This window comes from Cystoisospora suis (assembly GCF_002600585.1).
Source record: "Cystoisospora suis strain Wien I chromosome Unknown contig_309, whole genome shotgun sequence".
In the NCBI taxonomy this organism is placed as follows: domain Eukaryota; phylum Apicomplexa; class Conoidasida; order Eucoccidiorida; family Sarcocystidae; genus Cystoisospora; species Cystoisospora suis.
In genome coordinates this window covers 67444-83987 of record NW_027153110.1, presented here as the reverse complement: position 1 = coordinate 83987, position 16544 = coordinate 67444, and the positions used below count along the sequence as shown (strand labels likewise).

The 16544-nt window shown below is 50.7% G+C and overlaps 2 protein-coding genes across 2 annotated transcripts in view; one reads left to right on the top strand and one right to left on the bottom strand.

The window, feature by feature from the left end:
- The window catches only part of CSUI_000819 (psp protein), an 8015-nt gene extending 5407 nt beyond the window's left edge, over positions 1-2608 (bottom strand). Inside the window, exon 1 of the mRNA XM_068061026.1 lies at positions 611-2608. Coding sequence (XP_067927005.1) covers positions 611-1643 — 1033 coding nt within the window. The 5' untranslated portion in view covers positions 1644-2608. The remainder of the gene's footprint in view (positions 1-610) is intronic.
- A 157-nt stretch (positions 2609-2765) lies between these two features.
- Positions 2766-16331, top strand: CSUI_000818 (alg8 glycosyltransferase family protein). The gene is made up of 14 exons (XM_068061025.1): positions 2766-4060; positions 5381-5459; positions 6232-6336; positions 6938-7032; positions 7782-8143; positions 9024-9091; positions 9798-9866; positions 10892-11255; positions 11853-11969; positions 12256-12318; positions 13011-13093; positions 13598-13734; positions 14375-14478; positions 14856-16331. The coding sequence occupies exons 1-14, from the start codon at positions 3753-3755 to the stop codon at positions 16067-16069; spliced, it is 3168 nt and encodes a 1055-aa protein (XP_067927004.1). The 5' UTR covers positions 2766-3752; the 3' UTR covers positions 16070-16331.
- The last annotated feature ends 213 nt before the right edge of the window (positions 16332-16544 follow it).

Genomic DNA, 16544 nt, shown 5'->3' with positions numbered 1-16544 from the left:
GATAGGTACATGTTGATGGTGACACAAGAACTGTGTGCGGCAGTGGGAGTAGATAAGAGAGCTGCAACAATCAACGACGAGGTTCACCACATGCGGAAGCTTCTGTGCCAAGAAAGCACTGAGGACTGAAGAGGAATGAGAGGGATTATCTAGTCTAGGATACCGAGACCACACATACAAGCACACTTCCCCAATACATATCTGTATTTGCCGTGACACACATAGACACATGTGTCTTATGTATTCGGTATTAGCGGCTATAACACCCTATTGCTAGGAAAAGAAAGCGCTCGGAAGTTAACTGGACATATGGAGACGGCACCAACAAGAAAACAAGAGAAAGAAAAGACGGGTGTGGTGTCTGTACACCTGCCACGGCACTACGTCTGTGCGCCACCAGGTCACTGCATGCATGGCAACAGGCGGTGTCGACGTTCTCTTTGTGAAGACATCTCATCTCCAACCGCTCCGAAAGAATCTTTCACGGTAGTAAGGTGGTGACACAGATATACGCATATACACAAAACACTGTTAACTGAGCGACAACTAGGGACAGCAACCCGACTTATCATCTCTCGCTCGTTTTCTTTTTTGATGAAGAAAGACGTACGTGGTAATTTGAACGGAGGTTTCTCGAAGCCTCGTTTCCATTGAAGATAACGACGTTTATGTGCCCAGTGAGGTGGGACAGGGACAATGTTTCGCAGGCCTTTCAGGTAAACAAGGAACTCCGGATCAGCACTGCAGGTATCCCAGATCTCCACCATATCAGGTCGATTCGTTTTCTGTTTGAGTTCTGCAAGAGAAGGACGACTCATAAGTTTCTTTTGTTTCTTTGTTAATTTCTTTCCGCCTTTCTCTCCTGGTTTCTTCGTCTTCCCCCCTGGTCCTTTCTCACCCAGACCCCCATCTTCATCATCATCATCAAACTCATCATCTTCTAAAGTTAGGTCTTGTCCTGCTTTCCTTTTTCCTTCACTTTCGTCTTCATCTTCCTCTTCTTCTTCGTCATCTTCATCTTCTTCTTGTCCTTCTTCTTCGTCAAGAGGCTTGAACTTCTCAAAGACTTCATTGAACTGTTTTGCAAGCTCAGCATCAGGGCCGGCTGTTTCATCGGGAACGACATAACGGATCTGAACATTCGCGGCACCTTCCTCTTCTTCGTCCTCTTCGCGATCATCGTCTGAGCTATCTCCCGCAAACGTAGAGCTGCTTCCTCCCCCCTCTCTTCTCTCATCCTTCCCTTTGTTTTTGTTGGTGTTATCATCATCATCTTCACTCTCTGTAGCTTCATCCTCTTCAGCAATGGAATCTCCAGTGATCTGCTTTGGCTGTCTTCGTCCTCCCATAGGCTGCCTCATAAGAAGCATCAGATCACTGCGCTTCTTTCGTGACACACATTTCTTCAACTGTTCGCGTTCTTCCTCTACCAGAACCTGAAAGTCTTTCTGCTGCTTTTGTTGTCTGCTTTTCTTCCTTTTCAGAAGCTTCAAAAGTTTCCGGACTTCTCCCGGCTGTTTCTTACGAAGCTCTTTCAAGTTGTGCGAGTCTTTGCTGCTTTCAGACGAAATTCCGTTTGACGTCCCATTGGTTGTCGGCTGACCTCCTCCATCCGACGCAACCGAACAAGGAGCACCTGCCATAGTTAAAACATATGAGACGGAGAGACGAGGAAGACGCTATCTGCCGAAGTCTCGTGTAGAGAGAGTCGAAGAAAAGGAGGATGAGAATAAACCGCTGAACAAGGCTTTCTTCCCACTACTGCGGGGGACGGCCTCGAGAAACTTCCGAGAAAAAGAACTCATGAACTGTACAGGCAAGGTCTCCCAAAAGACGCAGTTCAGAAGGTAAGAGGAGAATCCACACGGATCCTTTTCTAAACTAACCAGGAAAAGAAAAATCGAGAGCTGGGCGGATGCCTTCGTAAAGTTACGACGAGCTCGATACTGGACGATACTGCCGAGCAAGATTTTCCCGAAGAGAAAAGAGTTGAAGGACTAACAAGACAGAGAGAGAAAATAAAGCGGAGACCTACACAAAACACGGAAACGATGAAATTACAATAGTCAGATGGCCCAAACAGATCCTGTCTCTCCGGCTGTCGGCTTCCTCCAAGCCCCCTCGGAACCGCGGAGAGAGTAGCACATCGCCCTTTTCAAGAAAGTCACTATCACCACAAGGCTTTGGTCTGACGGCTGAGGATGAAGCCCCTACTCTGCTCTATGGTCTGTTAGACTTTCGCTCCAAAGCAACGCAGTTCCTCAGGAGGGGAGTGACAATGGCCTCCTGTACGGGTACACCAGACCTGCTCTGTGCAGGGGAAGCACATGATATGGGAGAAGAGACGTAACAAAGGGAAACCCAGTTACGAAGCAACCCGAGACGGGGAAAGCGGAAGAGACCGGAGTTGGCAAGTGGAGCTCTCCTAAGCAGACCAGGAAGCAACAGTCCTCCCAACAGGAAACAGAGAAATGCATGTACTTTGGGAGAGCGGCTGATTGCTGTCAGGAAAAAAATCCTGTCCGGACACTCCGCCTCTAAGTTCAGGAACGCTAATGTTCCTCAGGGAGGACGCCTCCTCATAAACGCGGAACAGCCAAAGAAGTTGTTGACAATTTGGGTGCGCTACAAAGCCGGTCTGCGAAGGGGAGCAGAGCAAACTCGAAGGAAAGTTCCGTTGATAAGACGAAACGAGGCAACTTCGGATGCATGCAGCTGCAGTGACCTCACCAGGAATGAGGTCTCAGCCTCAGACGCGTTGTCTCCTACAAAAGCGTGTAATAAAAGCACAGCCTAAAAGGTTCAGCGATACAATTTCGACCGTGCGCCTAGAAGCAGCGTCTGCAAGGAGAGGTCTATCCCCTGTTCGTGCAAGAGACAGCAAAGAAAGACACAGGGCTGCCTGTCTCTTGGCAATCGCTCGTTCTTGACTAGATGTCACTGACGAGCTCCCTTGGCTTTTCGCGTAGTCTGGTTCTCCTTCTTCGCGGGTTTCCGTGTTCTGAGTTCTAGAGGGGACTGTACTCTTGCTTGGGGAAAGGGAAAGGTTGCTGCTTCCCTCAGTCGTCTATCGGGCTTCCATGTGACCCTCTCCTTCGATACGCAAGCTGAGTGTGTACGGCTGCCGGACAGGTGTCGAGACAATAGAACTCTGTGCTAGCCGCGCTCGTCACTCAAGGCTGTTTCGACCCTGAGCTTCTCTCAGTGACTATCCTCTAAGAGATATACTCTTCCATTCACACGTGTGTGTGTGAATCATGACGCATGGATAGGGCGGTATCTTTTCGACCGTTAACGCCGCCGACTTTCTATCTCGTTGCTGTGCTCTTTCTGTTCCGGAGGTATTTGAAAGGAGACGGCCTTACTGAGTCATACACAGTGGTAGCCCGCCTGGAGTGAAGCTGGTCTGCATCAACCAAGATGCGCGCAATCCCTGATATTGACTCGAGATACGTACCTGGTGCTCAGAAGCGACACCACTAGACTCTCCCAAACGACTTTTGAGTGGAGGGCCTAGTATTGCAAAGGATGGCTTTTAGCGGATCGACTGAAGCGGTTTTTTTCTGTTTCACTGTAACGCCCTGTTCGCGTCCCTGACGGGCGGCTTATGTGGTTCTCCGCTGTTGGCAGCATCCCACCCTGCGTAAATCCGAGCTGTTTCTCCCCCGCACTTCTCCGCAGCTCTTTTGGAAAGGAAACACTTTCTTTCTTTTCTCTCGCTGAAATTAGTGAGAAAAAGGCATGACGTAGCGATGACCCTAGACGACAGGCGTCCAAGCCGACATGGTTCTGAGAGCCATTCAGGACATCTGCCTGTTGGCGAGAGCATCGACGATATGAGGACTTTCACAGGCCACCCCGGGCATGCTTCTACTCAGGCAGTAGAAACGACACGGGGAGGCTTGATAGGAGTACTGAGAGGGAAAGAATTTGCCTGCGGAAATCTTCGTCACGCATGCACAGGGAAATCTTCGGAACAAGAAGGAGGTTCATCTGAATCGTGTTGGGCCTGGATTGTCGGAGCGTCGATTTTACTGAAGCTTCTTCTTGTCCCTACATAGTAAGAGAGATTACCTGTGTCTTTCAGCTCTTCTCCTGGCCAAACTCATACGCTCTTATTTGTGTTGAAACGTTCCAGCGTGTGGCAGGAAACACTATCTTCAGTCGGGTAGTATGGAATCCTCCTGTGATGGTGTACTGGCTCGCAGTCCAAGCATTTTTCCGTCCGTCCTGACATGTGTAAAGAGGGTTTCCGTCTTTCCAGTCATGCGCGCCGGGGGGAAAGGCGTATTTCGGCGCTCTTCTTTCCAGAGAAAACTCTTGAACTTAGTCCACACACGAGACCAGTCTTAACACGAGTTGTCAGTACCAGGGTCTTTCGTACATGGAGCACTGATACCTCAGCTTGCCCGTGTAGACATTTCCTGCCTGGCGTGAATGACAGGAGGCTCTTGTATAGGGGAAGAGAAAGAGTCGTGGCACCTTCAGGTTCTACTTCTTTTTGTTATCCAAAGGAGGCTTCTTGAGAACCCGCGGTTACAGGTTTCATGTCCACTCTATTACACAAAACAGAACTTCTCTACAAAGCGTGCCGGTGATAGGAACCTGTCTAGTGTAAGCATTCATGTACTTCAAGTCAAGAACACTTTTCTTTGGGTAGACTGGAGAGAGAAACATGCCGTAGTAGCCCTCTTGCACTAGGCCGGTCGCTTGGGTCTGTCCCGGAGCGCCGGGCGTACTTACAAGAGAAGACTGATCTGAGCTTTTGTCTTGATTGGCTACATAGCGACCTTTTTTCTCCAACATGTGATGGATATCGAACTTTCCTTCGACCTGGCACCTCATGATAAACAGAGGCGATTCTCTTGCCAAATCGAATGATTGCGGTGAAGGGAGGGAGTCACCCGTACAAGGGTGATGTTTTTACTGCAGCTCAGATCGTCTGTTCATCACTAAAGAGTCGAAAAATGTCATCAGTATGTAGAAGGATCACGCTCAGTCGGGCCATTCATGCGTGAAACCCTACCTACCTGCTTCTCGACTGTTGCAATTCTCGTTTAGTAGTCAACAAAGAGGTCGCGAAGTTCACGGCGATGGTGTGGAGAGGAAGGAAAGGGTCTCTTGTCGCATCGTTGCCTGTTGCATAGCATGAGTGCTAGGTCATTGAATGAATGAGTTTAGACGACCTTAGCTGCTCCACTTCGCTTTGTGAACTCAGAGAGAGAAAAAAGAAGTGGGCTATAATTATGTGACAGCATTCGAACTCTCATGGATATGAAGGCTAGAGATTCTGTAAACACAGGGATGTCTCAGGAAATCAACAGGGCAGTTCAGTTGCTTGCTATGGGATTATCTTCTGGTACTTTCCTACCTTTTTCAGCAGAAGCACTGACTTCGAGGTGCACCGCAACTGGCTGGCGATCACAGGCACGCAACCTTTGTCCACCTGGTATAAGCCGGTGCGTCAGTTTTGTCGCGTCCTCACTGATGTACCTCTATATATGGCAGACTAGCCTTCAAATGTCATGGGAAATGCATTTTCTATCCCACCTACCGAGCGTGAAGGAAAACCTCACACACTGTGATGAGGAGACGAGCAGCAGCTGTGCTGGTTCGTGTCCCCTGCATTTCCTTTTCCTCGTAATCCTGGCGCAGTTGACAAAAGCCTTCACAGCGAATATGAATATAAGGCTGCTATTGGTATGAGCGTCCCCTATGTGACTGCGAAGGATGTGATACTCACTCGCAAGCTAGAGGGCCTTGCACACCTAGTCACCGACATCCAAATACAGATTACCGTAGTGCCTTATGTGCATGCAACGGAGCCATGCGACAGCTCAGGGGGGGTCAAAGGCCCCGTAAATGCACTTTCACTTCACCTGGAGTCCGGCTTGCAACATATCCCTGGAATCCTCCCGTAGAGGATGACTTTTGTATCGTGGAGGGGGGACAGGCCACAGGAATATGGATATGCAGTAAGGCACCTGTATGTTGCGGGTCCTAGCTTGCATCTTACATTACAACCGTATCTTCTTCAGGGTTGTTGTGCTACCGACAATCGTCCAGCTTACTTCATGGGACACCACACAGTCCCATTGATTCTTCGCGCGAGAAGTTGCAGTTCGGACTATACTTGGTCCAGGGTGCTTATCTACGTCCCGGTGAGGTAACGTTCACGCACTGATCTAAAGAGATTGCATGAAACTGTTCATCCTTTCTGTTTTTGTACAGGATTCGTCACCGTCAAAATGGACACTCGACTACCCTCCTCTTTTTGCGTTCTTCGAGTTTTTTCTTTCGCTCTTCGCGCGTCTTGTAGACCCGGAGATGCTGAAGGTACTGACAGAATCTTCTATCATCGTCTTGTCTCCCCTGTTGTTGTCCGTGTACGGTCTCACTGGTCTCATCTAATACCGTCCTCATGTTTCGTAAGAGTTGCTTCTGCTTGGGACAAGAAAGTATACTCAACAAGTAGACGGCCAGATGACTGTCAGTACAGCATGAGATTTCTCCCTTGTCAAGTGTCACCTGACTTCTTGCAATCCTGTGGTCTCCTCAGAGGGGTGTCTCATGGCTTGCATTGTCCAGTCGTGTGTCTTCTTTGCCAGGTGATGGTCGTACTAGTCGGGCAGAGTGTTTTGACGGATTCTCAATATGAGGGGTCTCTGCGAGTTGCTGGTGTCTTCAGCAGCCAGGCAGAAGTAGTGCTGCATTGTGGTCTTTGCCGAGCAACATCCACTAGTTGAAAAGTCAGCTCTCAGAAGTCACCCTTGAGAAAATTCCCGACCGACGCCGTGCCTGTCACTGTCTCTACCATCTACTCCGGGAAAGCAATCAAGCTCCTCGGCGTATATACAGGTATAAAAGGTAGCTAGCGAGGAGCCCAAAGACGGCAGGAGATACGGCTGACGGTTCTATTTGCTTTCGTCTGTGACAGGTGGAAAACGAAAACTACGCTAGCGCAGCGTGTATTTGGTTTCAACGACTGACTGTGATTTTCACCGATTTTGTCTTGGTCATTGGTGTTCGGAGGTAAGACTCAACGCCCCCTCAGTGCACCCCCTTCTAAGGCAGATATATACAGGGTGATGATATCATACGATACCACTGTTTCGAAGAACCTATCGTCATTGTGACATCAGGACACCCATGGAAACTAAACGAACCTGACTAACCTTAGGCTACCTTCTATAGGTTCAGGCCACCAAACGTCTTCTACTTTTCTAGCGTACGAGTTTTTCTTCGTAGTTTCTTGACGCTATCTAGTGTCATGGATCCCCAAGCACCTCAATCCTTTTGCTTTCAGCCTTGTCTACGGTTAGGGACTGGGATTGGCTATCAGGTGTGGTTCACAACTGCAAGACAGCCCCCAGAACACTTTCCTTTCTTGCTTCCATACTCAGGTCGATATGAGCGTAAGTAGACTTCTCAGCTGCATTCTCCTCTGCTATTTTTAGTTGACTGTCACACGCGATTGAATATCGCACGTATTTGGGGAGCCCGCTAGAGAGGGGGTGTTTCGAAAGCAGAAGTTACCCCGCGCATGACTCACTCGCCTCTTCATAGTAGTGCAGGACCTCGGCAAGGTCTCTATGCCTTGCAGACAGCTCATCAGTAAAAATGAGCTTCAGTGCTGTCAGCAAGAAGAACGACGGGCAAGAGTGTCTCGGCTGCGAGGATGGGATTGTGCGCTGCGTGATGATGACCGGTTGATATACACGGAAAGACAGTTCGCCAGCAGCTGGACAGTTATGTTGTGTCAGGTCTTTTTTCTCTCGCAGCGTCTGTCGGGCTTTTCGCCATCTCCGTACCTCGACGGAGCAGCCCGCAGAGCCGGACCAAGGACGCCAAAGTGACCTGTCGAACTGGCAACAAAGAGCTGAAGCTAACAAAGTCAGGTCCGAAGTTCCAGCATATACACAAACAAAAGAACAACTGCATAAAGAAAGTCAAGAAGAATGTGGGCATTACGAGGAGCTGACGCAGGATAACAAAGGAGAGATAGAGGGAGGAGGGATACAACAACTGCAGATCGGGTTAGAGAAAGGCCACAAAAAACGAATAGATGAAGATGATGAAAGTTGGTCCGACGACGTTGCTTTGGCTCTCACACTATTCAATGCAGGCCTTCTCATTGTCGACCGTAAGGCTGGAAGTCTCTCTCCGGTTCTTTGAAGCGACGACTTTCTGTTGTGGTTGTAGGGGACATTGAGACTCCGTGAGGAGAAGTCCACTACTTCTTCAAGTGACCCCACACATAGAGTGTGTAAACGTGTCCGCACGGGGGTTTGGCTTCGCTCGTTGGCATTCAGTCCTTCTTCGCGTGGGGCGCGAGCAGCTGGCAAGTCAGGCAAAGAAGCACTGCCGTAGAGAAGAAGCTGCAGGGGTGGGGACAGAAGAGTCTACATTCTTTTCCGTCCTCAAGAAAGTCGGCTAGAGGGGAGGGTTTGTCATAGCTAGTGTCGTCGGACTTAGTACGGTCGTTTTTGCCCTTCTAGAAGGCGGACCGCTCTTTGTATTGTGTGCGGGATCGAGGCAATCACCCAGTTGTTCGCATGTTTTTAAGCAGTTAAGGACTCACAGGAAGACTCTAGGATCCTTTCGGTATGGCTCGCTGGAGGCGACGGGAGCGGAGCAACTAGCCGTTGTTTCTTTTAACGGAAGTTTCAACCAGGAGGCCCACTGGACTTTGTCTGCCAGCAGCGGGGCGTGGCACATTTTACTTGCTTAAAGCAATCTCAGGGAAAAACGACCCCATGTGGAAGAGAACAAAAGATACCGACTCCAAGAAGACAATGACACAAAACTTCATTGTCTCACCTAGCTAGTATACGGAGTTGCTACATATGTGTTTGCACGAACGGCCGTACTGTGGGTATCGATGCCTGGTTCTAGGTAGAAGGCCCCCTGCGCGTGGATAGTGAGATGTAAGAACTCTTACTTATGCCTGCTCTGTCCGTTGTACGCAGTTTACTGACCCGGTTTTCTCAAGGATTTTCTTTGTTGTCTATCTCCTTCCTTAGATATACATTTCCAGTATAATGGCTTCCTTCTTGGTATTCTTCTCCTCTCCATAGCCCAAATTCAGGAGGTGAGAAAACTGGGCGGGCGCGGCATCAGTCTCGACTTGTAAATTTCTTGTCACCATACAATGCGGCAAACCCTTCGCAGATGGGTGTACAACACATAGAAAGCCTACAAGAACGGCAGACCACCTACAGCAAGATGCCTTGTAGTCTACTGTTGTACCATAACTGCAGCTCAGTGATCTGTCAAGGGTGATGAGGACGGTGGAAGCATTCGTGCGTGAATTTCCCGAGGAATCCGGGAAAGCAACACTGATGTGCTCACGGGCCAAAGATTCGCGTGACCAAACAACTGCACAGCCCACCAGAAAGTTAGTATAGAGAAATCTCCTTGTCGGCTCGTCCGTGTGTTGGACCTGTGGGAGAGGCTGAGGGGGGAGCTGGGTATCGTCAGGTTCACTGGCTGAACGACGCGACTGCGAGAGTTATCCTGCAGAGCTATCTAAATTTGGAAGAGCTTGGTAACTGTTTTGTTGAAAAGAACTTCTAATACACGGTGCTTCTCATAGTTACGTGGATCTACGTGTGAAAAGATCACCAGACTTCTTCACGTTCTTGCAGACGCTGAAACGCTCCTTCCGCCGAAACGGTCGCTTGCTCGCCTTTCTCTCCATTTAGTTCAGTGTAATCTGCTCGCGAAGTGCTCCCGTGGTTTTGTGAGGACAAGCTGACTTGGTCTGTGCCACCATATGTCTCCGGGCTTCCTTTCAGGGGCATTACTGCCGTGGCAGCGTTTCTTTCGCCTGCTTACTACTGTTGAAGCATATCTTCCTGTATGTGGTAAGGCCTGCTAATGAGGGATGCAGTGAATATCTCTACTGGTAACTTGTCTTGACTGGCTATTTTTGACTCACTCTATCTATGTTAATTTTTCCTCCCGTTGTCCGAGATTCCACAACATCTTCGAAACGTTGCTCATCTCGTGGCGTTCTCGCCTTCGCCATCTGAAACAGCCCACTGCTTTGTCAGTCAAACGGTTGTCACCTCGACGATCTCCACTCTGAGTAAGCGCTAAGATCCTCGCCAAGCTGAATTTTGCTGCGGTGTGATACCGCCGGACATACCCAGTGCGTCTCGTGTTACGAGCAGAACTGGTTGCGGGTCTCCGGCAGGCACGAGGGCTGATCGGAGACCTGCGAAGCACGCTGTGACGTCCATGTCATCTCTATGGATTTATGTCTCCCCCCGGCGCTGCGGCCGTCTTATTTCCCGTCTCTCGCATGAGAAGCGCTTTAGCTGGTTCGTATAACAGAGACAGAAGCAAGATGCGCGGACCTTGCTGGGGGAGCCATTTCTGAACGGTCTGTCTCAGCTCACAGTTCCTAGATCCCAGTGCAGATGCATGTACATTAACACTTCCTTGCCCATATCGAGCGAAGGAAAGTCGGGAGTAGAACTTCCATGGCATCGCGCGTTAGGCGTTTCCGCAACGGTAACCCCAGTGCCGCTGGAGAGTTTAAATGTTCCTGTTGAAAAGCCGTGCTCGGTCTGTTTCGGGGCCTCAGGAAGTGTGGCGGAGTGGGTCCTGACTACTGGACCTCTGCAAGAGGGCCTTCTAGGCGATGGTCATGTAGGCCTAGACTGCCATCTGCATGGCGAAAACGGCTAGAGGCAACTGGCTTTGCCAGGCTGCTGGCTTTCCAGCAGATCGCTAAGAGCACAACTGTTTCTGCTGAGCAGTTTAATGTATGTCTGCTTGCCACTTGCACAGATCACGATGCACACAACAGCTCTGGCCGGGGGTTTGGAATAGCTGTTGTAGGGAAGCTGGTGGCGTCACACGACTTTCTTTCTGTTTCCTGCAGGCGCCGGTCTATTTTGTCTTCCTGCTGAGCCGTCTGCGCAAAGATGCGACTGCTTTTGTGCGTCTGCAACAAGAGACCGGGAAAGCTCGCAAACATGCAAGAGTGTGCAGCACAAATCAGATTGTCGGCGCATCGCCTCTTGGTTCATTCTCTGTCCAAGAAAAGTGCCATCCAACTCCTACCACTTCAGCGGAACTCAGTCCTCCTGGAGGGATGCAGTGTTCTGCTGCGTGGGAAGATGCTTTTTCCTCTACCAGTCACCTCAGTACCAAAGTGTTGTTGGTATGGCTAGCGCAGGTCATCAAGATAGGCGGTTTAGTGGGATTTGTTGCAGTTGCGATTGTCCTGCCATTTGCAGTCACTGGTAAGGACATGATGGAATGAGATAGTGCTATCTGAAGTGGTGCGGGCACCTTCGGCTTTCATGGAGTAGCTCTGTGAATAGATAGGCAGCGAAACCGGATGCTTGTAAAGAGGTTAGAGAAGCGAGAACACGTGCAACTCTGAATCCCAAGGTAGACTACACACAACAATCTGCTATATCTCCACATGAGGAGACGCACGTGTTTATTCGTACTTTTGAAACTCACTGCGACCCGGGTATCCGGCCCGGTTTGGTATATGTGTGTGCACATGTTACTTGTTAAGCCATAGGGGACGGACCTGCGCTGCAGAGAGCAGCATCGGAAGAGAAGTAGCGACTTTTGAGCCATGGCGTGTATACCAGTGCAGTTCCAGTAGTGCCTTGCTGCTGCGAAAACCGGCTCCCACGTACATATAGTGGTACTCCGTCTGTGTCAGCTCTCTCTCTCTTCCGTCGTCATCATTCGGTGCGCTGCTGGTCTTTCATTCCATTTTCAGCAGAATTTAGATAAGGCGAGTCCGATTCCAACTGCTTATCTAGAGTTGCCCGGACCAAAATTCTCCTGGCTCCAATATCAACTTTGCTGTTCTTTCCCAGGGCAACTCAGCGCCATGCTGTGTCGTTTGTTTCCCTTCGGCCGCGGCCTTTTGCATGCGCAGTGGGCTGCAAATTTCTGGGCAGTCTACGAAGCCCTTGATAGACTGCTCCGACTCGGTAAGACCTACCATCCGGAAGGTGGGCGGTACCATTGAAGCGTAGACAAGCCTTAGAGCATTCGGGCCGGGTTTTTCTGAAAAATTTTCGAAGTGCAGCATCCTCCCCGACGAACTTGTAATTAGGGCATTCGGTGCCTTTTATCTAAGCTATCCAGTGCTTTTTTAACGTAGCTGTTTCGACTGCTGTTTCTCGCAGCTGCGCCTCTGCCCGACATTGCAGAGGCAAATTTTTGGTCGTCTTCAATACACTGGAAGGAGACTTGCTGTGTACCTCGGTTGTACAGCGGGAAGGAAACTGCGGCTGCTGCCTGCTTCCGAACAGGCCGGCGCCTTGTCGTCCACTAAGGGTAGGCGTGTGTGAAGAAAAAAGCCCAGACTTCTTGACCTGCTTCACAGGAGAATGCTGAAATAGGCATGTGCACCTGCCGTCGTGTACGCAAGCATTGTGAACGGGATATATGGCTGTGAACAGTGCGATCGACGCGCAACCGTATCGTTGTACTTAATACAGACGAACGAGCAAACTCCGATGTACCACGCCAGCTTGGTTCGGTGCGTCCTCTCTATACAAAGTCGATACCCTAAAGGCTCCTCGAAGTACTACACGTGCAACCATATGCGGCCCGAGAGCGAGAAGGAGGCTTGCCCTGAGCAAGCTCAGAGTTTATCAGTGCCTATAAGTTACGGCCCTGCTGGTGAAATCTGTCTGTAGAGTCTTTATTCTTGTCCTGGCCTCACGCCTATGAGGGATCTTCGATATCTGACTCTTTGTTGTTCGATGCGGTGCGAGCGTATCAGGGAGTACCTACACAAACACTTTAGCCGCGGTCTGAGCCCGCTGGGGCATTAGAGGTGGTTGATCGGAAAAAGCTCTCCGAGCGGGGGGGGAGAACAAGTGAATCTACTCAGGCAACTTCTCTGATCCGCTTCTTGCTGGATCTCAGTAGTTCTTGTGCTTCCTCTAGCTCGGTCCTTCTGACGGATGTGGGGTCCCGGGAAGTGTTCCTCTTGCCCGCCTGGCTGTCTCTGCTTTTATCAGGCCTCGTAACTGTCACCAGTCATGTCGTTTTGCCTGACGTGGCACCACTTACAGTGGCGTTGCTTACCCTAGCCTTGTATACGGTGAGCGCTTGACGACTGTCCGACTTCATTTGAAGAGCTAGGCGGCGGTGCACTCGATTCATCAGGCAACGTAGAACGGGTGTTCTTGTCACTGGCAGTGCTGTGTACTTGTATCCGCCATACGTAGGTGCGCACAGCAATGACAGCAGTCGGGGGACGTGTACCCCGGCAGCAGCATCTTCGAGTAGGCAGTTCGTATGTGGTCACAGCGTGCAGTAACTGTTCGAAGAACGCGCACATGCATCTACCTCAGTGAATGAGAGACGGTACAGGCAGTAGCATCGATGAGCCAACAGGTGTTAGGGAAGTGGAACTACGCTGTGAATCTCTAGTATTCCGTCCGATCAATTGCTAGCAGGCATCTGCGACACAGGCATCACTTTTCGTTCGCGCATCACGTCTTCCCTGTACTCTGTAGGCTCCCACAGTGCACCGTCGTCTTTATGGGGCCGAAGTCGAACCTTTCTAGGGTGCTCTTGCTTGCTCTTTTCTTTCTATCCTCAGCCGCTACTAATTGTGATCTGGCGCCGACCGTCCAGTCGTCTCTTCCCAGTCTATGTAGCACTCGGAGCGTCCGTCTGCTTTGCAACGGGGTGGCACGTTCATGAGAAGGCCGTCCTTCTTGTCACTATTCCTCTTGGGTACAGCTCCAGATGCACACACAGAGCGCAATCGTCTTACAGCTAGGGTGACGTGCTGTGCGCTGGCGATTGTAGGAAAGTGGAGAAGACGTCAAATATACAGTACTCGGGAGCTTGAGAATAAACATCATGACTGGGAGATCGATTCTATCTCCCAGCTACTGACTTCAGGGGCGCTTTATTTTTACACTTGGTCGGTACCGTCATAAATAGAGCGAGTGCTTTCTTTTGCTCGTCTGACGTCTTCACTGCCTAAGACAAAGTGGAACCGATCTTCTTTGACCCGCGAAGTACCTCAGTAGTAAGAAACTGCGAATATGCTTTGTGAGCCAGTGTGTTAGTAAGCTGGGCCACCTGCAGAAACGATGCGGTGATGAACCGTCTCGAGCGGAGGTAGGTTCAATTTAGTCAGACTGTCTTCGGTTGTGGAGGAAGGATCAGTCTACTCAAACTTTCTTCGCTTGGCGTGAAACTCCCGAACTGACGGAAGTACTCGGTGGTACCCGCTCGTGTGTTTCTGCCGCGAAAGCTGTGGCTACGCAAGACCGGCAAAGCATTATTGTCCAGTACAACGGAGCCCAGCCTGAGTTCTGCGCTTTCCTGTTCTGCCTGCTGCTGTCCGCATGAAACGACACTGCAGGGTGGCAGCGTGGGCAAGCTCCGACCCATTCCTTCGCACCATGCACTTCGTACTCAACACGGCGAGCAACGTTGCCATTCTCCCTCTTCTTCCGCGTCCACATGGTGAGTGTGAGTCTTAGCAGCAGAATGAAAAGGTCGTGATGCAGATCTACCTAGGTGTCGCTCCTGTGGCGTGCTCAGAAACCCGCCGTCTTTCAGGCCGAAGCCGATCCCCTCCCCGCTATTTCTATCGCGGAGCCAGCAAGCAGTCTTCGTAAATCAGAATAGCTTCTCTCCGGCTGTGTCCTTCGTTCTGGGATACAGCTGCTGCCGCGCGGGGCCGCGAGACAGCGGTTCTTGGCAGATGGATAATGGCCGCACGGCCCCGGGGCAAGCCGTTTCAGGTAGACTAGTGTGGGAACTCTCTTAAAAGCGCACGATCTCTGAGCATATGGCCAGGGGTGCGTCCTGATTGTGTCTTCCGGTGCTGTGTTTGTCAGAATCTCTTTTGAAGCTCACTCTACTCCTCTTTTCCACCATCCTCGAGACCATGTGCCTGTTCGCCGGCACTGAGAGAATTGGCGTCTGGTCTGTCAAACGAGATGACACCTCTCGGGTGGAGAAGCCTGTCCTACGTAAAGACTGCTCCACGTCTTGCACGAGCATGCAATCATACCCGCTTGTCGAAACAGCTCCACTGCAGAAAACGAGCACAGGGACTTCCCCTGAACGCTTTCCGTCTAGAAAGAGCTATCTCCGTATGAGGACGAGTCGGTCAGCCAATACTGCGCGACAAGCAGGTCTTTCAGAACCAATTTCCCTTCGACATCACTCCTTTTTGACATGTCTCACGGATCGGTGTGTCCAGGTTCTATCCTGGATCGCGCCCCGGGTGTACGTCCGCTTGGCTTTCAAGGTCGGAGGCGTGATCTCTCTCGTTATGCTCTTCTCCGTCTCGATTCTCTACGCATTGCAGTCAGACTTTGTACCGAATCTGGTACTCCTCAAACTTTACGGCGCCGAACATGCAAGAGCTATCCAGGCAGCAAGGATATCGGTGTTTCATGGCGCTGCTGGACCGGGGCAAGACAAAGATTTCGCTTCCAGCAATCCGGCTCCTCTATATGGGGACTTGAAATCGAACGGAGGAGCTATTGATGGGCATGTCAGCTCGGAGACATGGAGGATGCATATTTTAGAAAAGTTAGCAGTTCTCCTGGCTTGGCATAGTTCGTCCAGCGAGTGGAAAAGGTCAGCTGTGCACAGACAACTCACTGCTCTCCTGTTGAGTGACCGTGCTGACAACAACAGGGCTGTGTCCTCCAGGGCGTTTTCTTCGGCGCTGGAGAATGAAATGGCGAGCAGATATATCTATACTGAGGGCGAAGTCCAGGCCGGACAGGCAAAGGGGACTGTAGAACTCAATTGCAGCCATGGGATCTCTGACCAGTGCGTCTTGGAGTCGTCTTCTTCGCATTGGAGGGACGACATTCCTTGGTCTCTTAGAGTGCTGTACCGGTGGCATGCTATAGCGAGACACTTTGAGTTTCTCCCGTTACTTTTGCTAGTTTGCGGGTGTGCCCTCTGGAACATCGCTGCATTTGTGGCACTTCATGCCTACGTCTGTGCGTTCTGCATGCGTACACGAAAGCCAGTTGCAGGACGCGAGTGTGCTTGTGGTGGGACGCAACGCTTTGTGTACCTATGGCAATGATCTTCAGGGCCTTAAAGCGTTGTGCCCGCGCCGCCAGGATATACCCTGCCCGGGCTTACCGTTCATGCGTGTCGTGACCGCGTCGTTCACGAAATCAACTCAGTTGTCTGCCTCTACTACCATTTGAGCTGTCGACCAAAGGAAAGCTCTAAAACGTACATCTGTCGGCCCGTTGGCATCAGCTGGAGTCCATCATCAGCATCGCAGCAAATATGAGCTCCGTGGCTTTACTTTTCTGGAGTTGAGGTCGCTCTGTCTTCCCTTTGGCTATCCGGTTCTCTATACGACAGACAACTCCTACGTTTGAGTTAAGCCCGGCCAGTGGAAGCGATTTCGGTAACATGCCGTGGGTATTTCGGTGTTGGCGAGGTGAGGCCGGCTCGACTACAGCCAGATTTCCTAAAGTGCCGAGTTTGCACACCCTTTGTATTCACTCGGCGGTGACCCTTCACGTACGTCACGGCCCACGAGCCTG

Coding starts and splice junctions, on each gene's coding strand:
- CSUI_000818 (XM_068061025.1), top strand. CDS start 3,753: ATGACCCTAGACGACAGGCGTCCAAGCCGACATGGTTCTGAGAGCCAT. Junction 9,092..9,797: donor CCATAGCCCAAATTCAGGAG/GTGAGAAAACTG, acceptor GCTTCCTTTCAG/GGGCATTACTGCCGTGGCAG. Junction 14,479..14,855: donor TCTTCTTCCGCGTCCACATG/GTGAGTGTGAGT, acceptor TGTGTTTGTCAG/AATCTCTTTTGAAGCTCACT.